This window comes from Rosa chinensis, chromosome 6 (assembly GCF_002994745.2).
Source record: "Rosa chinensis cultivar Old Blush chromosome 6, RchiOBHm-V2, whole genome shotgun sequence".
Taxonomy (NCBI): Eukaryota; Viridiplantae; Streptophyta; class Magnoliopsida; order Rosales; family Rosaceae; genus Rosa; species Rosa chinensis.
The window spans coordinates 22478119-22502910 of record NC_037093.1 but is presented as its reverse complement, the minus strand read 5'-3'; the positions used below and the strand labels follow the sequence as shown (position 1 = coordinate 22502910).

The following is a 24792-nucleotide window of genomic DNA, read 5'->3' as shown; positions in this document are numbered from 1 at the left end:
ATGGATTTTAGTGTTGTTTCTTTCTGGATGGTGGAAACTTGGGTATATGGATGCTTTAGGTGTTTCATGTTCCTTTCGGTGAATCTGAAAATTTTCCCTCGATAAAAAGTAAAATCCTAGAAATAATTATTTTCATATAGAACAAGGTGCATGTGCTTTGAATCCAACACTTGCTTTACTCTCTGTTTTGCTGCAGTAGGGTTTCTGAATCAATAATGGGTTATAGATTTATAGGTTTTGGAATATGGATGAGAGGATTGGTTATTGATTGGTTTCATTTGACTTTTGTGATTGTCTTTCAGGTTTTGGGCATTCCATAGGATATTGATACAGACAGGTTGAGAGAGTATATGAGCAAATATGTGGAATTGGAGGATTGTATTGTAATGAAGGTTAGCCAATACTCAACCCTTCAGTTCAAGATTGTCACTTTTTGTACCTTGCATTGTTATTTGGGGCTTGGTTTACTAATCTGGATGAAAATTTTGTGTCTTTTATGCCACTGTACTATATACTTGTGTGGATTACGTTGAAATATGTAGTCTGTGAAATAAATTAATTCCATAATGTTATGAGTTTGATGCATTTTTGCATTTTTGACTCTTATGTCAGGACCTCAGAAGTATCTATTATGACTTTTGTTTCCATGACTTTTAGAAGCGGTCAACTGGCCGATCTCATGGATTTGGATATGTAAAGTTTGCATCAGCTGAAGATGCCAAGCTGAGTTGTCTTATAGCTTCCGGTTAGATCCACTTTCAGTATATCAAAATGCCTAATTGCTAACATCTTTCTAGCTGCAGAGTGTGTCATCAAGTGAGAACTTTCTTGGTAATCGAATGCTGGAAGTTAAAGCGGCTACCTCAAAGGTTCTCAAAGTCTTGTGCATTAGTATTTTTGAAATGCTACTCTCATAATTTTTTTTATGTTGGTTACTTGTGATTGTATGTATGTTTCATTTTATTTTCAGTAGCATAAATTTTTTGTGCTAATATTTTTTGTTTGCAGGAAGAGATGAGAGCATCTGCAAGAAAAGTTACCAAGATATTTGTTGCAAGGATCCCACAATCTATGACAAAAGCGAACTTTTGAGGTATTAATGTCATTTGTTGATTTGTTCTTTACTTATTTTATCGATTTTCTTCTGCCATGGTCTGGAACTAAAGTGATGTTTCTTTGAATCTCTATTGCAGTCATTTTGGGAAATATGGAGAGATAACAGATTTATACATGCCGAAGGTTCTCTATCTGTCTATAATTTTGTTGAGTTTTAGAGTTTGGTTTTGAGCATTGCTTTGTTTAGTGTTTAGGGAAAACTCTTTAAGAGCTACTTTTATGATTGGAGTGCTGCTCTGCTTTTTTTCTTTGGTTACATGGAGGTCTTAAATAGGACCTAACACTACACCAAAAAATGAAACAGACGACAGGTTACATTCGTTGTCTGATTTGGAGGATCACCGTTGTGTATCGAAGCGTTGTGTGTTTAAAATTTGCACAACGGTGCTGCACCATTGTATGATATACAAACAGTCGACATATTTTTGTTATCACTGTTGTGTCTTCTCTCGGCAGATGCCAGGTACAACTGGTGCACAGCATGCAGGCGCATCATTCATACAACAGATCTTGTTTTCAAGCTGTTGTTGGAAAGCCTAATCAGACAACGTATTCTTTAATTTCACCATCGTCTGATATACCATCATACTTCAGTTGTATTGTTTATTTGTTGTGTGAATTGGTTTTGGACAACATTAGTTCAGTTTTAATCGTTGTGTGATTGTAAAATGAGAAGACATAATTTTTTTAAAACCGTTGTGTGATATGTAAAGAATCCATCGAGTGAATGGCCAGTTTTGTGTATTCAGACAACGTTGGATTGCTACACTATAAAACTGTTGTACAATCAATTTCATTTACTATATTTTGTGCATAGCTCCATTTTACCCAATGAACAGTGATCAATTGAAAAGAAAACACACTACAAATCATCAAATGGATCCACCAAGATGCATTCATGTTAGTCAGTGTTCCACAAAAGCATGAAACCTAATAAGCCAAAGTGGCACATGTTCACTAAACAACCCAAAAGTATAATGATCGACCTAGTACTTTGATAATGAATTGGTACATAATACTTGAGACTTGAGAGAAATCAGGACTTCTGGCTTCACATTGGGCAAAATGGTTAGAGGAGGTGGTGGGATGTAGGATTAAATCTGGCTCTCCACCTGCCTTCCCAGCACCAATTGTGCATCATCCTTTATTTGAACGATATGATCTACAAAGAAAGCAACAGACAAGTCAGTATCAAACTATCAACTAGAGAAGGAAGAGTGCATCATCTAGAGAGAGAGAGAGAGAGAGAGAGCTTAGCTTACATTAGATTTAGGGTCAAGTGAAGTTGGTCTATAACACATGTATAAGGTATAAAAATTTGGGCCTCATGAAAAGATGTAATGTAAATTTTGAGTAGAAGCAAGAAATGTGAACTTGTAACGAGTAAAAATATAATGAATAGATAAATTGAAAAATAGAATAGTAATAAAGCATTTGCCTTTAGTATCAAAAGTATGAAGAGTTTGTCATAAACATAAATATTTGAAAGCAGAGAACTGACCAAGGCAAGTGCATGAGGTCGTAGCTCCCTGTAGAGTCTGCTTACTTCTTTCCTAATGGCAGCGACATTATCTATTGATAAGTACCCGTATCGGAGGAATGCCACAACCTCTTCCAAGCAACTCAATGCATACAAGGTCCTCAACGTAGCTAAGACATTCTGCAGTAGAAACAAACAACGATCAGTTATTGGATTTATTTTACGTTCTCACTACAATGTTAAGTAAACATAGTTTATGGTGCAATGGTAGTTACACACATTACAATATGTAAAATAAGATTCATTACAGATAGTTTCTGTTTTGGGAAAAAGCAACTCAAAACCTTCTCTATATTGTTAAGTGTTCTGAAAAATTGATGATTCATGGGGTAGTTACTGTGATGCCCCGGAAATTCATATTTATTTTCCGAGCAATTTTCGGAATCTAAATTATGGTTGTTGGACGGTTTCGTGGCTCGTGGACGGAGCGGAAGTGTTTCGGACGAATTAATTATTTGAAAAGTATGACTTTAGGGGGTGGTTCAAGGTTGACTTTGGATACGTTGAGATTCTTTGAAAACTTCCTTCATGAAAGTTGTAGAGCGCGTTGATATGAGTTCGTGGACATGTGGAACACAAGAATCGGAGTTCGTATGAGAAAGTTATGGCCATTGGAAGGAATTTCCATTTTGGTATAAATAGAAGTTTCCCGAAGGAGAAACTTACTATTTTCATTTGTTTCCTTTTTCGGAAACCATTTCACTTTCTCTCTCTTCTCTCTCGGCTGCTACCTTCAAAATCGAAATAATTAGAGTAACCCGACCCGAACCCAGTATTCCGACCCGGTCGGAACTTGCATCTCCGGCGACCTCTTCCGGTGAAACCAGCCCAGAACAACTCGCCTCCTTGCTCCGGTCGTCTCTGTGGTGGCCTCTTACGACGATTCTCCTTCGCGGTGGCGCTGCAAGGCGACACAGGTTGTGGAAATCGGACCCGACAGGAAATCGTAGCTCCGGCGACGGCACGGCTTCAAGTTTCCTTCCTTGGCTTCGTGGGGGTCGTCTGAGTCGATCTATGGTGTTTGTTTTGATCGGTTTACGTGGAAATCGGTTCAACTTAGTTGGGATTACTGTTCACACCTTGTGAGGTAGTTTTCGACCTTTTATACTTGTTTTCTGACTTCGAGCTAGTTAGGAAAGTTCACAAGCATGCTTAGATGAAGAACTTTGATGTTGGGAGTTTTGTGAAATATTGAGTTTTGGCCGGCGGCGGTGCGCCACCGTCTGTGGCGGCGTTCCGACGGTGTTCCGGCCACTTAAGGAACTGTTTTTGGTATTATATATGTTCTACTCGGTGATACGAGCGTTTCGATATATAATATGCAAGTTTTGAAGTTCGTTTGGAATTGTTATGATTTTTGCAGTTTCATACCGATCGATTTATTCTATCCGTGAGGATTTGAGCATCCGATCGACTTGTGGTTTGGTCACATCGATCGTGGACGTATTCTAGAGACTTTGGGAGGTCTCAGATGTGGTTTTGCCTCGATTGGCGCCACTTTGGGGATTTTAGTTCAAAACAGGGGTTTCAGACTTAAATCGTTTGTGAATTATTACTAAATGGAAACCGATTGTGATTAGGTACTTGACGAAGTATTTGGACGGCTATTTTGTGGGTTGGCAGCATTGTTCTGTATTGAAGACGCAGCAGGAGTTTCGAGGTGAGTAATCTCACGAAGTTCATTCACGAACGGGTTGACCTTATTGTTTTGAGAGTTATTTAGTTAACTGCAAACTATAGTTGGTATTAGTGGCCTTCCAGAGTGAATGACCACTTATATATATATTTACGTGGAATATGTATATTCTTGTGGGTTGATGAGTGAATTGAAGCAATAGGTATTTATGGGTTTCATTCTATTGTTTTGGGGCTTGACTTTTCGGGAAACATTGTGTGGGAATTGGGAATTTCTATTGTTTTGAAAAGTGTCAAGATTTGGTGTGAGTTGCTTTGATGTGATTTGAATGTTTTGATCTAACGACCGGGGGTCAGAAGATCTGAGAGTCACAGGTTGTGATTTCTCCTTTTGGTTTGAGTTAATGTTTTGATCTGACGACCGGGGAGGTCTGATGATTGGAGGTCACGGGGTGACATCTCCTTTTGTGTGAGTTGAGTAACTTTTGGGTCCTGAGTGACCATTTTGAAAGGTTTTGATCTGACGACCGGGGAGGTTTGAGGATTTGGGGTTGCTGGGAGTAACCTCAGGCATATATATCGGGACTTCACACCTTTGGCCGGGTTTGTGGATATGATCAGTTAGAGCTCTAGTCTGTTGCCATAGTACATCATGGGGGTAACGGGGAGCTATCTGATGCTCATGAGTACGTGTTTTTAAAAGGGAGTTTCGGGGATTCTTTCTTTTAAATGTCCTGGGAGGACTTGTTTATCATATTTAATTGTCAGAGTTTCAATTATTATGATTTTGTCATGGGGTGACTTGTGTTGATTTGGGATTGTGTTTTTAAAATGGAGTTTTGGGGATTCTTTCTTTTAAATGTCCTGGGAGGACTTGTTTATCATATTTAATTGTCAGAGTTTCAATTATTATGATTTTGTCACGGGGTGACTTGTGCTGATTTAGGATTGTGTTTTAAAAGGGAGTTTCGGGGATTCTTTCTTTTAAATGTCCTGGGAGGACTTGTTTATCATATTTAATTGTCAGAGTTTCAATTTATATGATTTGGTCACGGTGTGACCTTTATTGTTTCTTTTGGGAAAAGAATGTACTGTTTTGGAGAAAACAGGGTGTGTGTTTCTTTTTACGAGTTGATGGGTTTCCTCGTTAGGCGAGTTGTGCATGTGTGGTTTTGAGTTACTCATACAGGCTTGCAAAAGCTTACCGGGTTTGTTGTGTGGCAACCCGGTACACCATTCAAACGGTATAGGGGTTAATCCTGCAGGTTAGGGTAATCGTGGCTGAAACCAAGGCAGCGAGCTAGCAGTTTTACAGTAGGAAGCAAATTTTGTGACCTTACCGTTATTTGGACTTCCGTTGTAGTGAGCTCTGAGGAGCATTTACGTTTTATCTTGTTGTTGACAATTTAATTCGTAAGCTTGTGTAATATATAACTCTTTGGGGCGAGTGTATATTAACTTTGAGGGTTCAGGGCATCAATATGTGTTTAAGTTTAAGGGAATATTTTGTATTGATGACTGAACGTTCACGCATGTATAATTATGGGGTTATATATATCGATTTTCATGTGTGTAAAATCAGGGGTGTGACAGTTACACATTGTAATTAATCCATAACAGACTTGCTTCCTTTTTTTTGTTTTTTCTTATTGCCAAACGCCAGCAAATTTTCAGTATCCTAGCATGAAACGTGAAGCATGAAATTGACTCAAAAACACAAGAAGACCTGAGAATGCATTCTTATTTCCCATATATTCATGAAACCTACTCCTTTAGTCATATATGACGAACTATATAGCACCAAATGTACTACAAAACCTGTTTAAGATATTCGAATCTCATCAAATGAGTGTCCTATCCATAATCTCATCAACTGAGTGTCCTATCCTTACAAGTGTAGAGACAGATTTTCACAAGGTCAGTAACAGTTACTCTTAGCTTCAGTGAACCAACAGGTACAGTTGCCTCTACATCAATGAAGGTTTGCAATATTGATCGATCTGAGAAAGCTCTTCCCAAATCCTCTGCAGGCTGATAACTCTGGAACTGGAAAGAGTAATGAAATGAATTAGAGAGAGAGAGAGCGAGAGAGAGAGAGAGAGCAGTTGTACTGAAAAGAAGACAATACTCACCAGAAGGACCGAGTACTCTTTGCTTTCTCCCTGTTTTTGTTGTTGGGACACTTCCATAGCAAAGCGATTCAGTAGATCCCGCTCTCTTAAGCAAAATGTATCCATCTAATTTAGACAACAGTGAGAATTTTAACATGACTAATCTATAGCGATGCATCCAATATATTTTGAACACAAACCACAAGTTCTGAAAAACTATATCACCTGAAATTCGAGACTTTAGAGAGCAGAACTTGTAAGGTTAGATGGAATGACGGGGCAAGGTTTATTCATATGTTCTGATCCCAAAGCTTTAAATGGTTTGCTTCTCTTCTGAGTCATTATAAACTCTGCAAGAAATGCCTTGCTGACCTGTGTTAAAACCCAAAATATTCCACTGCTTTAGAAATAACTCTGATGTTAGAGAAAAAGGTATTATTTATTAATAATTCTGATGAATAGCTAATTAAATAGTACTTCTCCGAAAGCATAGTTTCACCATTTATGGCTCTGCCCATAATTTGATAAACATATTCTTCCTTACTAATAACACATGACCCTAAGCAATTTCAATATATACCTATAATATGTAGTACAAAGCCAACAGCTTATATCTGTTATTCCAAGGGGTTCAAATAATCTGAGTGAGTATGAAGTATGCAATCAATTTCAAACATAACAAACTTGTAATTGGGAGGACAAAAAGTAATGTATTTGCAAGAAGGCCATTCCTATTATTCTGATAATTATGTGTCATAAGGCTATATCCACTAAACCATTTGAGCACACACCACATCTCAAAATACAATGTTTGTGTTTTTTTTTTTTTCCATTAAAAAACTTTCTTCAGTTGCCGACAATAATGGGATAGGGACCAGAAAAAGAGAGCCAAATAGCATTCTTTTAAGGCTGTGTTGGTTCTCAATTAAATCAATGATCATGTATATTATATAGAACAAAAGAAAGAAAAAATATACTCATCCACATAAAGAAGCATTGAGGTTAGCAATTCTTAACAACTTTCTGTGTTCCAAAATTGCACATGACAGCTACATCTACAATTTGGTAAGTTGAAAAATGAGCTGTAATTTCAGGCCTCTCTAAGTTGAAAAACTGAAGCAAATCAGTATTTTTTCTTGTGAAATTAATATGACTACATAAGTTTAGAATTACAGTAACATGTTCTAGAATTATGGCAGCAGAAGCACAAGAACTTTAAGCTGCAAAGTGAATTCCAACATCTATTTCTGCAATTCAGACCAGGCATCCAATAGTTTGATGGTCATGGAGCCTTTGGTCTAATGCAATACAATATTGAACATAATGCTACTTCACAAGATTAGAGAGCTACATAAATATTCAAGCTCAAAGAAAAATTATCAGGAAATACCATAGTAGGAGTTGAATGAAGATATTCCTTATCTTGGTCCTGGATTCTCTTCAGAACTTCATCACCCTCAGCTTCTCTAAGTCCACCTCGTTTGAGCTATAATACCTCGAAAACCTTGACATCATTTTGCAATTATGTTTTGAATTGTCACCCAATTTTTTCCTCAGCACCATAGCTTATTGTTATGCCTAAAGTGAATCAAATCCAAAAAACCAAGCAACAAGCTTAAAACAGCAGTACATAAAGCAACCACATTTCTTGAAAAAGTAACAAGCTTTAATCGATTCATAACACTACTTCCACTTGACATCTAATACAATTCACCATGACCCAACTCCATAAAGAATAAATCTTTTACAAAATGCACAGAACCCTTTAAATTATGAAGCAGCAAAAGAAAAGGGGAAATCCCAATGCTGAACTTTGTGTAAAAACAGAGATTATAGGCTGATAACTCATATCAATAAAATCAAATCAGGAAGTAAACAGATATATATGTGTGTGTGTGTGTGCGTGCAATGAATCAGCGATAACCAAAATAATCAAAATCTCAAAAGAAAGAAATAACAAGGAGAAAGAAAGCACCTAAATAGCGAAAGCACTCTGTGTATAACTGAGGGGAAGAGATGAAGCTCGGTGGAGATCATGAACGGCTCGTCAGCCTTGTCTGGGTCACCGTTGGCTCCACAAAGCACCTTTTGCTCCCTCAATGCTATGTACTCATTCAGAATCTCAGACTAACTCAGCAAGCTCTTCGACACCTAAAAAAATTAAAACCCTAAATTAGAAAAATGTTAGAAGATTTTAGTCCAAATTGAAGGAGAAAAAGAAGTGGGTACCTCTTGAATCGGAGAATTGGAGAAGAGTGAGGAGGCTTTAGTTCTGAAAACAAAGCAGGATTCTGTGTAGCTATTACCGAAGAGATACTGGTCGAAGAGGAAGGCGATCTGGATGGGGGTGACGGTGCCCTTGCCCAGATTCTCCAATTTCTTGGCTTTACATTGCTTCGCCATTATTCTCTGATTGATGATTAGGGATCTGAGGGATGGGTTTTAGTGCAGAGAGGGTGAAATCCCCTGGGAACTCAGGTGAGGAGCTGGGCGCTTCGATTGGATGAGGGATTTACTTTTGAATCAGACGCGAAGGTTGGCTATGGATGAAGAGGAAGGTAGTTGTATTTCGGGGAGAGAAGAAGACTGATGAAGAAACTGTGTTTTCATGGTGTTTTGTCCAAGTGTTGGAAATAAATGATGTAGGAGACAAAAGACAAAAGTGGTTAGCCCCAGCTTAATTAAGTTGTCAAACATCGGGCAATTGGCTCTTTGTATTTTGTATTGTGAATCACACAACACATAAATGAAGTTATGTTGTCTGATTCTGCACATTTTAAGTTTCAGCTGAGGCAGCAAGGAGGGGAAGTTCCTGCCATGTGCAATCAAAGTTTCAGTTTTAGGGGGGGAATGAGTGGCATTTGGAGGCATATAATATATCTTCCTTGATCATACAACACAAAAATAAAAACTGTTGTATGACATTTTGCAAGCTACACTCATACAATAAATGTAACTATTCTGTAGTACAATGTAGTATAAATTTGGGGGCAAATTTGAGTCAAGGTAGGAGGGAAATTTGCCGCTCATTTTTTTTTCATTCACACAACGAATCATTCTTGTAAGTGTTGTACAATTACCTTCTTGCTAAAAACTTTTGAATTTTAACAGCCTTATACGACACAAGTTTTTTAAACGTGTTGTATGATTCACTTTCTCTCATTACACAACAAATTTTTTTTTTTCGTTGTGCAAAAAGTGTTGTGTGTTTAAGTTATTGGTGTAGTGTAAAACAGCAAGAGAAAAGAGCCAAGTTGTAGAGTGCGCCTAGGTCTAGAAACTTTAGAGAGGTCATCGAGAGAAGCAGTAGCAAACTCAAATAAGATAACACCATGGTCATGCTCCAACCAGTCTCAGCAAGGGAATGAGCATTATAGTTGCATTATGAGATTCCCCAAGAGGATGGGACTCAATGTCTCTATGCAGAACAAGGTTTACCAGGATTGAAGAGTACAATTCAGTCTCCAATTTGGTAATATTGCAATTCAAAGCCATTCGGACCAATTAATAAGCCCCAAGCTTTAGCATCTAACAATTAGCCTCAATACCTAAATTTGCTTGGAAGATCACCAAGGTCGGTAGGTCATTTTCCAGGTTCAGGGACTATGATGCCATGGGACCCAGTGTTAAGTTAGTGCAGTGGTCCTGATGGGGAGTTGCAGAAGCATAAGGAGGTTGTGCATTGCGTTTCACTTCATGAGATTGATGCCATCAACAGCAGGTAATCAAATTCTCAGCCTTCTCCTTGTTCATAGTCTCCTATAGTTCGGACTATTTTCCAGATTGAACCTTGGAATTGGTTTTTATCTTGTGGAAGTTGAATGTTGTGTTTGTTCTGCTTATTGGTTGACATTCTGAAAATATTACAAGTTTCTGCTGTGAGTGATTTTAATTGAAACAAGGGGTACGTGTTCTGCGTTTGTAAGAAATATGTTAAAGTGTTTAAGCCTGCCAGTTAGTACAATCAAATTTTAGGCATATCTTGCATTGCGAGCATGCTGTGTGGATAAGTCTTAGATTTTATCTTTTCAATCAATAGACAGAGCTTCTGTAACAGAATGGGTTACAGAAGTAACAGAATGGGTTACAGAAGCTTTCCTTTGAAGTCATTAGTGTTGTAATGACATCAGTAGTTTCTCACAAAGTCTTAGATTTTATCTTTTTAATTCAGAATATAAACTTGTTGTTTGATTGTGTTCGACATTGTTTTTATATTTGTTTGGTTGTACCAATTTAAAATTAAATGGCATGTATGATATCTCTTGAAATTGCTTTAGTTCTTGCAAGCACAAATGCACTCGCATGAAGATACATACTTATGCGTATTAAAATTCAATTTTTCTTCACTGCATGGTCTAAGATTCAGAATAAATTTTGTCTGCCGTGGTGCAATAAAATGATAGGTGTTTTACCAATGTTTATAACAATAAGATAATATATACCCACCCACATAAATCTAGCCCTCCTGAATCAAAACACAATTGGAACCAGAGTTGAGAAATTAGTAGAATTATTAGAAGAAAGAAGCTTTACTTCTTGTTCAACTAGATATATGCTTTTTATGGGTGTCTGTTCTGAAAAAGAGTTCTTTATGAGGCTTCATGTGCCAAGAGAAGAAATTTGAACCAAAAATCAGTACCTTTGATCTTGAATTGCCAAAGTGGCTGTAGCCAAATCAAATTTTGAGAAGTTTACTGGCTGGCCACTGTGAGACTTCTGTAAATCTTTGTCTATGGATCTGCTTACCAAGCTTCTCACATTTCTTTTAATGTTCAACTATTTATATGCTTTTTTTTTTTTTTTAAAAGAGTTGATTTTATGGAGCTACATGTACCAAGAGAAGGGTTTGAACAAAAGTAAGTACCCTTGATCTTGAATTGCCAAATTGGTTGTAGCCAAATCGAATGGTTGAGAAGTTTACTGGTAGGCCATTGTGAGATTTATCTAAATCTCTGTCAATGGATCTGCTTACCGAGCTTCTCACATTTCTGTTGAATGGTTTTTGTTTGTTGTATTGAGTGGATCTTATAAGAAGGGGAGAAGAGGGAACTGGAGTAAGATATAGCCTCTTCAAGAGGCCCTTTTCTAACATCAATATGTTAACTATGCCACCTTCCATGCAAATTTGCTTCGACTCCCCAGCTGTTTGCTTCTATCAGTGCCTAGTTGCTTACATCTTTTTGCTTCTTCTTCTTTATTTTTAATTTTATTTTTAAAGATGTCGTGCATTCCAGGAGAACCTTTATAGCATACCTTTCAGCCATCTAATAAGATAAAATATAAAGTCGTAATTATGTTAGAAAAGGCCGACGAGTTCCCAGCAATACTTGTAAAATTACAAATGGGTCTCAGTTGGTGAAAGAGAGGACATTCTCTTTTGCTGGGTTAGATATAATATGTAACAGAAATTAAGAAGAACAAACCATCTTATATAGAGAGAAACATTAAACTTTCCTTGTTTTGGCTACTGTTGGTTTCAATGTTGTAAGTTGCTAATTTTGACAATGAAAACGCCATCTCTGAATGCAGGCTACAGAAGCAAGAGCTGGCATCGTTTGCTGAGTCGGCTGAAAATATGGTCCAAGCTTTGGAGGAGTCTGTGAGACGAGAACCTCTTAGTTCCCTCCAATCTTCACCAGATGCTACGCCAGCCCCTCCTCCAAAGACCCAAGTTGAAAGAAAAAAAGTAAAATTAGATGTACTTCTTTTGTGGATAAAAGATTACCTTTGCACAATCCATTTTGGTGCATGATGTGGATCATAAAAATTTCTTCTATATATTGATCAGTTACTGTTAATTTGGTCAATTTCTTCTCATGTTTTCGGCATGTCATGTGAAAGCAAACATATCTTTTTTTGTTGTACGTACACAATGTTCACAACAGCCATACAATAAAAACTGTTGTGTGAGAGTAATACAGATCACGGATGCTATCAATGTTTTAGTTGTGTGAATAACAGTCACACAACGGTTATTAGAAAAAAAATGACTTCTAAATCACAATCACACAACGGGTTCTTAAGTTGCCCATCGTCTGAGTGACGTTCACACGACAGTTAATGATGTCGACAAGCTATCGACAGCATGTCGACATGCTGTCGACATGGATGCCGAGTTCTTCAGACGACGGTTCTCTAAATCATGTTTCATCAGACAGTAGCGAGATATACGACAGTCAGCTCCACATCAGACGACAGTTTTTGACCGTCGTCTGATTCAATTTTTCTACTAGTGTTGTATTCTTTATTATTCAATTGTTGAATTTTTTGGATTGTTGGTTGGGTTTGAATTTGTTATCATGGCTCTTATTAGAAAGTTCAAGTCTGGGGCTTAGAAAAGAAAAGAGAAAGAGATGAGAGAAGCTTTACATAAAACTCAAGTTGGTTCTCTTAATATGGTTGGAAAACTTGATTATATAAATTTGATTAGTACCTTTTCATCTAAAAATGCAAGACGAGTCATATTTCAGTGATACTTTGAAATTGGTATATTGATTTCTTCTTCTTTTGTAAAGTTTTGAGCATTTGGTACTATTCTGTGAAATTTTAATTTTAAGTTTATTTTTTCAGGGCCTCAATATTTTTTTCAGAGCCTCTAAACTCACAGAGTCGGCCCTGCATTTAGCACACCAACTTCCCCTATTTAGAATCCGTAAATTTAGACTGCGAGTTAGGTGTCCTTGAAACATGTATTGATCAACAAAGGACTCTTGGATTTTTAAAGTATTGAAAATGAATTATGAGTGCAATTTAAGAACACGAAATGGTTAGTCGGATTGGAATCTACTAGCTATTGAAAATGCTTCACTATATGCTCTGCATAAATTGGGTTCCTCATGATGACTTGATTTTAATGGAAAGACTACCTCCAAACTGCTCTTGAAGATACGAAATATTGAAACAGGAATGAATCCCTAGTGGAGATCACAACAAACACAACAAGACACTTCCAGACTTGCATACATTGCGCCAAGGTGTGAATCCAATTGTGTTTCTTTTAAGGTGCAAATTCATTCATTTCCTTAAGCTGATTGTATTGTTGCATATAATGTGTGTGTGTATGTATTTTTTTTATCCTATAAATTTTATTTTGTTTGTAATGGTAAATGGGCTTTTATTTAGCGCGCGTGCGCACACACACACACACACACATATATATATTTAACCTATTTTTCTTAGAGGTTGTAAGAATCCTGACCACTTTGTCTTTTGCTCTTCAATTCAAAAGGCTTAAAACTCCCTATTGTGTAGAGCGAGAGAGAGAGGTGGTGCACTGGTTTGAGAGACTCTGTGACTGTGTACAAAGTTGTTAATGCTCAGAATACTGCTATATGATGTCGGTTTCCAATAACATGGACAAGGGTCCAATCTTCCGATGTATGTCTAGTGCACAAGATCCCGCTAATCTGTCAAGAGAAATACAACGGCGTCAAGAGGGGAGACCGCGGTTGGCGGTCGTCGCTCCTCCGATACTAAAGTAAAACGATGTACTTGTATTGACAAATATACCATTAAGTACTTATTGAATGTGTAATCAATGAAGAGAGAGAAGTTGACCTTTTATAGGTAACATAGTGAGTTACCTTACTCTTGTCTTTGATGTGGGACTGATAACCTTTAGTTTGCTGAGTTTTGGTCCTTTCGGCAGAGACAACTTTGGGTGGCGCATGTCGGCGCGTCAAGGTATATTTCGGCCTGGAGTTGGCTTGCCGGTGGAGGTTGTCCTGCTGCATTTCCTGGGATTACACCGTTGAAGTCATTTCGACAAGGTGACCTGTTTAACCATGAGTGCTGATTATGGGCGGTGAGTGTCATGTATGTACAAGTCCCCCAAGTCCCCAGTCAAGGAGGGATTTCTTGGTTGGGGAGTTATCGCAACTAAGGTGGTACCTTCAATTACATGCAGAGCATAATCAGTGCGAGTGCGTCGTCAACCATGGATTTTGTCTGCGCGAGGGCTTTTGCCCTTTCGGGTGGGCCCCTGCTAGGCCCTTCAGGGAGTCCCCCACTCCCCGGCTAAGAAAGACCTCCGTTTGGTCGGATGAGTGTTTATTGAGGGGAGCTGTTTGACAGCGTGAGGCGGTGGGTAGCGATCCCACTCTTTCTGTGCCTTAGCGTCTGGAAATAAATGGCCATATCAATGGCTGCTGTAAGCTGTGTTAACTGTTCCCTTACTCTTTTCCGGAGGAGAAGAACTTGACTACACCGCCTCGTTGAGGATAGTGTATGGATAATGTATGGGATACCCCTAGTTTGGGTATGTTCCGCTAAATATAAATTGTGTCGGGTAGAGCGACTATTGATCGTTAGCGGAAGAAATGATGTTGGAGACGTGTTGATCAGTAATTTTCGGTTGACGAGTGATGGTATGATAAGTTTGTGGAGCAAGTGTGTGTTAGCGGTGAAATAATATTGTTGGCGGTAACAATTAAGTTGCGGTGGATGGTTGACTTGTTATCCGGCCACTAGTATCGGAGAATAGAGCCATTTAGAGGATAATAGAGCCAATTAGCAGAGGAAGAAGCAACTTATTAGAGAATAATTGAATATGCCTGTAAACTTTTGAAATTTGCAGCTGTTTGGTCAGATTTTGCATGATCTTCTGACAGAGTGGGTGACACGTGGAAACTGTTGATAGGGATGGTGTGCACGAAAGCGTCGTTGCACAGCCATTGTCGCTTCGTCATAAATGTTGCATTTAAGGGCACGTCGCTTTTACCGAGGCATCATCCAGTAAGTGGGGGGTACGTGGCGTGATTACGGTGAGCGGTTATTTTTTGGCAACGACTGAGATTTGTTGCCAGAGTTTGTATTTAAGGGGGAAATGAAGTCGAGTTTACTCACTTTGCCCTATTCTGTTCCTTTGCATTCTTGTCCAAGTGAGAGAGGACCAGAGAGAAAGGATCTGGAAACCCCGTTGATCGAGTGGAAGAAAGAAAGAGGAAAAGAATTTGAAGGGGAGTAGAGGTGATCGAGCTAATCTTGTGGTTGGTCTGCTTCATCGCTGTTCGGCACTTGCTTCCCCGAATTTGAGGTATGCTCTATGTTTTTTGGGTTTTCTTGTGGCTTTGTTTTGGTCTGGCTTGTGTAAATGCATTTGTTCCGTTTGCACCGAAAAGATATGTTTATGGTTTTTACGTTATTCTGTGTTTGAGGGTCTGAGGGTTTGTGGCCTTTCTGGGACTTTTCGGGTATTTTCTGGGATTTTGGGGTGCCTATTCTTGAATGAGTTCTTGTTGTTGATGGCATAGGGTAGGTTTAGATCTGACTTGAATGCTAACTTATAGGTTTAGAGTGTTTGTGTGGCATGCCAGCCGTTATCGATATCTCAAGTAGTGAAGAATCGGACGTGTCGTCGCTTAATTCGTCGGAGAGGGGTTTTATTGACTCGTTGTGTCATCCTACTTCTACAGGAGGTAGCTTTAAAGAACCACTAGACATTGTCCCTCTTCGGACCATTTCTCCGCCACCTATGGCAGCGCGTCACATTGAAGAACATGAGGTTGTTCGTCGTACCATGGAGGAGGAGGTATCCGATAGTAGTGAAGAGAGTGTTGGCGCCTCCAGACAAAGTGACGACGGGGTTGAAATTGGGGACGAAGGTCAAAGTTCCGGATCTACGAACTTCTCGTGGTTTCTCAGCGATGGTGTCGGAATGGATGAACCTTCCTCCATTATGTCGTGGCGAAAGATACAACAGATGAAAGATAGGTTTCGCCTGCCCGGCATTGTGAAGTTATGGCCGTTGGAGAAGGGTGAGAGGGCCACTAATTTGTTGGATGGATATGTCGCTATCCATGAATCTATATTGAATTATGGAGTTAAGCTGTAGCTACTTCCAAGCCTACAGTACCTGCTGCATGAGTTGAATGTTGCGGTAGGTCAGGTGTCCATAAACATGTAGAAGATGTTACTGGCTCTAACTGCCCTGTGGGATTTATCGGGGTGTGAATTTTCAACGATGGCGGAAGTACTATTCTTCTATGAGTTGACATACAACGAGAGGAAAAATTGTGGAGGGATCCCTCGCCAATAATGCCTTCAGACGACAGAATTTTTGTTTTCTGTTGTCTGAAGTTTTTAAACTTCTTCAGACAACATATAAATTAATTCTATTGTCTAAATAGCATGAGAATCCATACTATTTTGGTTTTTTCATCTTTTTTGTAAGTTAGAAAATTAAGACAACAGATAACTGTTGTCTTAAAAGACTGAAGATTTCTCATTAAAATGTTGAAAATTGGGACGACATTTATATGTTGTCTGAAGAGCTGTAAATACATTTCACACAGATTTCAGGGACTGTATACTGCTTAAAACCAGAAGTTGTAAATGACTAGCAAAAATTTAAGAATCCCCACTCAGTCGTTTTAGCTAAATTCTAATTTTCCACCAAACCTTTTACTTGGAAGACATTCTTTTTCGAAAAGATGCCAAACCCAGATCCCTCAGTCTCCTTAATCTCTCATCCCATTTCCTCTTCTTCTCTTCATCCTTGCTCAATGCCATCCCATCGATGTAAAGGCTGAAGCAAATAATCCGGTCATTAGGTGAGTAAATATGTCTCTCCCAAATTCAATTGAGGGTTTTTTCTGATTTTTTTTTTAATTCCTTTCAGATCTGAGGAAGAACCGCTAGAGTGAAGAAGAAGAGAGCCAGACCTACACAAACCCCTTCTTTCCATCCTCTCTCAGGTACTCCGGCCTCTCTCTCTCTCTCTCTCTCTCTCTCTCTCTCTCTCTCTCTCTCTCTCTCTCTCTCTCTCTCTCTCTCTCTCTCTCTCTCTCAGTGTTTGTATTTACTTGATCTACTTTTCCAATCAAAAGCTTCAACTTGGTGGTTTTGAGGGATTTCGGGGTTTTATCTCATCGCCGATTCCCTCTGTGTTTCAGTTTTTGGTTTAATTTTGTGGTATTTGTTTGGGTTTTAGGGGTAAAAGTAATATTTGCAGTGGAGAAAGCTGCGGTGGAGATATGACTACTGTAAGATCAAGCGTCTCTTTTCTGAGCACGCCCTTCTCTCCTCGTCCACCAAATCACTCACTCGGTATGGTGCTCGATTCCATTTGCTTATTTGATCAACTTTAAAGGACGGCTCTTTGATTCTGTCACTGATTTTTGTGTTCTGGGTTAGTGGATATTTGATTGAATTGAGCTTCGGATGATGAGAATTTTGGGTTTTTGGGTGTTGGGTGTTGGCGGGTGTGTGTTAGAGTGGCTTGAGTTTTGTAATTAGTGAAATGTGTGTTCAGTTCATGATATAGTAATTGGTTTTGGTGATTTTGCGATGTGATTTCTATTCTTGCTTGATGGTGTAGAAGTTCCAGTGTGCAGAATTTGACTGTGGGAGGTGATACATTTGTATTAAGGTATGTAGTTGTCGACTTTTCACTTCTGAAATTGAGTTATTGTTACTTTGTTACCATGATAATTGTTCACACTGCATATATTTCTTTATTTGAGGAATAGTGGCTTATCCTTTTCCAACTAGAGGAGGGTTATTTTGATTATCGTTGTCTCTACTACCATATAAGGAGTGTTGGGTCCGCACGTTAGCATCATTGATTAAAACTTCAAATCTTGGAATCAACAATGGCATCATATATCCTTCCTGATTCGTCTAAACATACACTATTTTTCTATGTTTCTTGTACACCCAAGTAATTAATGCTTATTCAAGCTAGGTCTAGTTGGATTATAGCTTGCTTCCATAGTACTTTTATCCTCTATGTTTGTGTGTGCTGGCATTTTACTGACAATGAAATGGATCAGGCCTACATCTTTGTCCATGCTCACTGGAGTCCGGTATAAATTTTCATACCTCAAGGTTAGTGTTTAAGGTATGAAGTAGATGTCAAAGAATTTATTTAAGGTATGAAGTAGATGTCTGTATGCCAAGAAATGTTAAAAAAGATCTTGCTGGCATGGCCAGTTTGTATATATTGGGCACTTTCTCATCGATATATAGCTGGATTAAAACAATGAAGAGAGATTGGGAATGTAAAGTTTACTTTTGTTGGGAAAAATAAAATGCAATTGTATATTTTTTGTATTTGTTAATTAACAGCATTGTAGAAAGAGTGTAGAAAGAGTTAATATTCTAATGCTGGCTACACATTGTCGCCTGATTGCAATTCTAATGTATTAGATGTGTAGAAAGAGTTAATATTCTATTGTTGGCTACACATTGTCGCCTGATTGCAATCATGAAATTTTTGTTTTACTTTGATATGCTATAGGTCTCATTGTTAACTAAAGGTCTCGTTGTGAAATTATAATCAGTTTCCTTCCATCAGTTTAAGGATTATGATACCAAGAACTCTGGTATTTTGAAAGAAATCTGCAGTAACTGACCTGCAGTACAGCCTTCTTTGGTATTTATTTTTCCTGACTTATTGACCTTCAAATGACCTGAATTTTTGATATGTTTTACTTCTGTTAGTTAGCAAAGGATCTGGAAAGTTTCATCGCATTTTGACATAAATTGAATGTTCTGTGAATTTTCCAAGTTTGGTCTGTAATTGAGAAAGTTCCAGAATTTTAAATGTTCCTCTGATTTTCTGTTGAGATTTGAGTGGTGATTAAAGTATGTTGATAGAAGCTGCTTGTTTCTAGTTGACAGGTTAGATGAAAGCTCAATGCTAGCTATCAGTTGAGTGGCGAGCCCAGATTTCTCTGTTGTAGTTAGGTGGGATCTGATATCATCACTTGTACTCATGTAATATTTTGTTTATATTGTTCTTACAGAACTATATATGCTTCCATATATAATGCCTTTTAGTTGTGTATAATAAGCTATTATGTTTGGTATGCAGGGAGGAGCTCATATTGAGTGCGGTTCTAAACTGAAACACTCAAGTGTATGAAGGAAGTTGGTGAAATCGACACTTGTTAATATATTTGTACTCTATAGTTAGTGATATAGGAAAACAATTTCAGTAGCTTTCAAGATGTTATGTGATGTGCTCATATTTTTCTATATTTCTTTGCCTCTTAATCTTAGTATTTATGCTTAGTCCTCCTTATTTCGAGTCATTTATGTTGTTATAGTGTTTTTGTAGGTTTGTCTCATAAAGAGAAGAAAAGAAGCCAAAATGAGCTAAGTTGGATTGAAAGACAATGTGCAATCTGAGACTGGGAATCTGCCTGTGCAGAACACCCAACTTCACCAAATTACTGGGAGTTACACAGATCGAATCAGATAATGACCTTATATCATTGGAAAGCTACGGATGTCTACTTTCTGTAGAATTTTACGGATCTTGATTTCGATACTTTTAGAGGAAGTTATGATTATTTGAGTGAAGATAGGTCGGACAAGAAATCTGCTCGGGAATTTACAACCATTCGTGGAGAACTCAAGTTCCGTGACACAAGTTAGTCAATCCTAATGTTTCAAGGAAGTTAATTCAGATGAGAATTCAAGAATACATGTATTCCTACTTCTACAAGAGATATTTCAAGGTTTTCCCATTCCAAATGAAGAAAGGAATCCAAATCCAAGTCTTACAAGGAAACATGAAGCCAAAGATGAGCAGAAATCTTCCCTATATAAGGGAGCACGAATTTAAATGAGGAGAGAGTATAGGGAGCACAATGTAGATGCCTAAGGAGCGGAGACGACTCATCCATCTTCCCTTTCTTTTTCCCTTCCATTTTTTTTATGTTCTTTCTATGTTTTATTTAGTTATATTTTGTTAAACCTTTTTCTAGGGTTAAGATGATGCCTTAGCATGATTATTTATGTACTTTGATGTTTTATTAATGGATTTATAGGTTCTTTATGATGAATGCTTAATCACTATTTGAATTGATGCTTTATGTTTAAGTTCTTTGATTGATCACCTTAGGGCTTTGCATCTAGTAATTAGGAGATGAATTTGAGGCGTACCTGCAATATAATTCAAATTAGCTTCTTGTGATTAAGAGTTGTGAATTACATTATTGTCGTACCTGAAGTAATGATTTGCATGATTCTCTTGTTTTCTAGAACGTAATGAGTCCTATGTGTTAAATTTATGCCGTACCTGGATAAACTGCATGTTAGGATATACGACATCTGCCGTACCTGGAGAGAATCATACACTTAAGGAAAACTATGGTCTAAGTGCCGTACCTGGACATAGATACCGGAATTGTCATCAAAATAAACAAAAGAATCTGTTAATTGCATCGAAACATAAATAGGATTGTTAGTGGTTGATTCCGAAACCCTAGGTTTTATCATTATATGTTTCTTTCTTTCTTTCTTTCTTTAATTTTCACATTATTTCTTTATTCAAAAATCCAAAAACCATATCTTCTTTGGCTTTAGTTTGATTGTTTATGTGCTTTTGTGTTTGGATTAATTAGGTTAGGATTTAAATTGATTATCAATCCTCAGTTGGAACGACCTCGTACTTGCACATAAAGAGTTTTAATTAAAATTTCACAACAAGTTTTTGACGCCGTTGCCGGGGATCGATGATTGATTTTGATTCTAACTTGATTACCAATCTGATTTTATATTTTGTTTATTTAGTTTCTATAATTTTTAGTTTTAAGTTTGCTAACATTTATCTTTTTGTGTTTCAGGTTCTGTACCTTCTTTGTGACGTAGATTCTGGATATCTTCCTAAAAGTTTTAATAGGCTTGTTCCATATCACCAGAAAGCTACGCGAGTCTAGTTTCCAATGCACCAAGCAGATCATCATTCGGAGCTGTGAGCTAAGAGATATTTGAGAAATACCGAACAGTGCTCAATCTGCGCGGAAATTTTTTCTGATGACTTCTGTGATCTTTTTCGACTTCAACATCGGCTTCGTGCTAATCTTCACTAAATCCCAGGGAGCTCTAAACTCTTCTCTTTACTTTCTAATCTTTATTTTTTTTACTTATCTATTTTCCATGCTTTTATGTGCATTGCATGCTTTAATTCTTTCAACATTGAGGACAATGTTAGATTTAAGTGTGGGGGAAGGTATTTCAATTTTTGTTTCTATTAGGTTGTTAGTTTTGTAGGTTATTAAACAAAAACAAAATAAAAAATCATTAAAAAAAATTGTGTTTTCTTTGTTATTTGTGCGTCATTATTTTTTGTTTTTGTTTTCTTGAGTCTTAGGCCTTTCAACAACTATGACGAGTATATATTTCAAAAATCATGGCTTAAGAGGATCATAATATTGAGATGATGTTTGACTTTATTCTTTGGTTAACAAGGATGTATGATTGTCATATGTATGTGTAGTGGATATGGTCTTGTTTACATGGTACAGAAAAGAGCATGTTAAGACAAGTTTTTGATTCATACATAACCTATGTGAGATATTTGAGCCTATATGCCTTTTCTTTGTTGAGTGTTGGATGAAAAAATATATGCCATCTTATTTTCTTGGTGATGATTTCGTTGATCTCATTATTCTTTCATCTTGATTGATTGCTTGCCATAGATTAAGTTTAATGGACAATAGAATGCTAGAATTCACTCTTATACTTGTTGAGACTTTTATCAATACATGCTTGGACCTTGGAAAGGATAAAGGAACCCTAGAAAATTATCATCATTGCCAAATAGCCATGTGTCCCTATTTTTGTGCACAAGATGTACACCCCCTAGATAAACTCCTTTGAGCCTACATTGAGCCTTTTCTTTTATCACCCTCATAATCCTTAACCCTAAATCTTAGTATAGTTTTATCCTTACCCATGTTCTAAAGACTTAGTGGAGCTAACTTTTGAGACATACAAGAGGTTTTTGGCGTCAGGAATAAAGATGGAGAAGAGAAGGAATTCAACTGTGGGGGAAAGACTTGTCCATAAAAAAAATGCATGTATGTATATGCCGTGAAAAAAAAAATTTGAAAAAAAAAATTATATGTGACGGCAAAAGAAAAAATATGATAAGTATTTATGGATTTTAGTCCCCCCATTGTGGATTTAGAGTTTGCTTTGAAATGAAGACCTATTCAAGAAAAATTTGGTCTTTGTCCAATTCACAAGTGTTCAAAGGAAGTTTAGCCCTTTATGAAGACTTTGGAGGAGTCTATGATGTTTCTATTTGGTGGAATTTCAAGATTGTCTCTCTACATCAACAGGAGCTCTACTAGGTTTTTAGGATACTTTGTGATTTTCCTATCCCTTCGATTCTATAAACCCTAAGCCTTGACCCCATTACAACCTTAATTGTAAGACCTCTTTGATCCTTGAAAAGAGCAGCTTTTGATTTGTGGAGATGAGTTATAAGAGTTGAACCTATGGCTTGGGTCCATTTGTGCAAATAGTTGGTATCCTTCATGAGATCATACTTGAAAAAAATATTTTCAGAAGAAGCTTTTTATTTCTATTATATGTGGGCTATTTGTTTGTCTTATATATTATCTCTCTCACATATAACTTGAGTGGATATACGCTTTTGCATGAGCCAATAAATCTGAGAGAACAAAGAGGGTAAACCGGTGAGGATTTGAGTCATAACTTGTTTGAAGCATGCTGAGATTAATATCACCAATGTTGCCCCCATGTCCTACATGTTTATATGTTAAGTTATATGTTTTTGTTAACTCTCGAATAAATGTTGGATTGATTCTTGGTTGTTGTGCTACTCTTGATGCCATGAAAGTATGAGTTTTCTAAAGCTAACATTGAAAGGTTTAGTGTGTTTTTTGTTTGGTTTGTTTTGTGTCTTTGTGTTGTTAGTTTTTTGTTGTTTTGCTCGAGGACAAGCAAAATCTAAGTGTGGGGGTATTTGATGTGCTCATATTTTTCTATATTTCTTTGCCTCTTAATCTTATTATTTATGCTTAGTCCTCCTTATTTCGAGTCATTTATGTTGTTATAGTGTTTTTGTAGGTTTGTCTCATAAAGAGAAGAAAAGAAGCCAAAATGAGCTAAGTTGGATTGAAAGACAATGTGCAATCTGAGACTGGGAATCTGCCTGTGCAGAACACCCAACTTCACCGAATTACTGGGAGTTACGCAGATCGAATCAGATAATGAGCCTTATATCATTGGAAAGCTACAAATGTAACGTCCCGTATCTTAAATTAGCAGTTACAAGTTAGTTGGACGGTAAACGACCGTTATTTTCACTTTTACTGTCGTTTAAGTACTTTTAGTGGCCCTAAAAGTTGACTTTTTGTTCAGGTCAAAATTTGAGAAAACTTCCTTCATGAAAGTTGTAGAGGACATTAAACCGAGCGCGTGGATATGTGGTACGTAAAAATCGGAGTTTGTATGCGAAAGTTATAAGCGAAATACAAAAATTACTGTTCATGTAGTAAGTTTCTATAAATAGCCAATTTACTGTGGTAAGTTTCCATTTTTGGAAACCTACCGGCCTTTTCTCTCTCCTCTCCCCCGACCTTTTCTTCCTCTTCGACCCGATTCTTTCTCCTCCGATTTCTTCCTCCTCCGGCCACCCCACGACGGAATCCGGGCATCAGCTGGCTCGCCTCTTCAACCTTGTCACGTCTGTGGTGGTGTTGTACAGCGATTTGGCCGGAAGAGCTCGATTTGGAGCTGTGAAGGTTACTATAGCAGATCGGGATTTCAGTCGATTTCCGGCGATTCCGACCGTCTCCGGCCACCAAATTAGCATCGAAGGTTCGGTTTTTGACATAGATCATTTCCCCTAAGGTCTTTCATTTCAATTTATAGTGTAGAGGTCGAATTAACGATTTGCAATTTCTAGGGTTCTTGGAGTTTTCTGGGTTTTTCTTCACCGGCCGGATTCGACTGTTTAAAGGTAAAATTTGGATGTGTTGTAGTTGAGAAAAATGATCAGTGTGTTGAGTAGGTGCTGTTGTCAAAATTTGGTGACCATTGGAGGTGGTGGCCACTGGCGCGTGAGCCCCACGCGCCGCCACTGTGGGTGGCGTGTGGAGGCGTGTAGGGCAGTGTTTTAATTCCTGTTTTTAGCCCATTAAATCCTATAAATTGCGTAGAGCTTGTATGTGAAGTTTGGTAATTTTTGGAGAAGCTTGGAATTAATTATGAATTTTGAAGTTTAGGGTTTCGATTATCGAATTACGAGAATCCGACCATCGGATATCTCTCGGTTCTGCCTTGGAACCTTTAAATTAACGAATTGGTATTAGTAGTATAATTTGGGCTAAATCCGAGGAGAATTGGGAGGTGAAATTATGAGGAATTGATTTTAGGAACCGTATTAAATTATTGAAGAATTATTCACGGAATATAATTGTATACAGGACGACGTACCGAGCTATTGCTTGATGAAGGAACTCGTATACGTGATCGTCAGAATAGTACTGTGAGTGGACGTTTGTTTTTAAGTAAATGATGCATGCATTTATTTCTTGATTATGCTCTATTTATTTATCAATTTACTTTTTTGAGCATATGGTTATTTTTGAAAATGGATTTGGATTTATGATTATTTAAAGATTTTAT

At 37.6% G+C, this 24792-nt stretch overlaps 1 protein-coding gene and 2 non-coding genes across 3 annotated transcripts; 2 read left to right on the top strand and 1 right to left on the bottom strand.

Annotated features, from left to right (window-relative positions):
- Positions 1-2140: 2140 nt before the first annotated feature.
- On the bottom strand, positions 2141-6515 carry LOC121050217 (putative acyl-coenzyme A oxidase At3g06690). The gene is made up of 4 exons (XM_040509697.1): positions 6424-6515; positions 6245-6337; positions 2618-2776; positions 2141-2278 (listed from the first exon to the last, which is right to left on the bottom strand). Exons 1-4 carry the CDS (start codon positions 6478-6480, stop codon positions 2261-2263), a joined length of 327 nt encoding a protein of 108 aa, XP_040365631.1. The 5' UTR covers positions 6481-6515; the 3' UTR covers positions 2141-2260.
- Positions 6516-11063: 4548 nt separating this feature from the next.
- On the top strand, positions 11064-11164 carry LOC112174930. The gene has a single exon (XR_002926241.1). It is a non-coding gene; the product is annotated as a small nucleolar RNA snoR109 (small nucleolar RNA).
- Positions 11165-11288: 124 nt separating this feature from the next.
- LOC112174927 lies at positions 11289-11390 on the top strand. The gene has a single exon (XR_002926238.1). It is a non-coding gene; the product is annotated as a small nucleolar RNA snoR109 (small nucleolar RNA).
- The last annotated feature ends 13402 nt before the right edge of the window (positions 11391-24792 follow it).

Bases quoted from the DNA above. Each gene is read 5' to 3' on its own strand.
- LOC121050217 (XM_040509697.1), bottom strand. From the start codon at position 6,480: ATGGAAGTGTCCCAACAACAAAAACAGGGAGAAAGCAAAGAGTACTCG. The intron at 6,338-6,423 runs GTGAGTATTGTC...TACTCTTTCCAG, and splicing joins AAGAGTACTCGGTCCTTCTG to TTCCAGAGTTATCAGCCTGC. The intron at 2,777-6,244 runs GTTGGTTCACTG...TTTCTACTGCAG, and splicing joins ATGTAGAGGCAACTGTACCT to AATGTCTTAGCTACGTTGAG.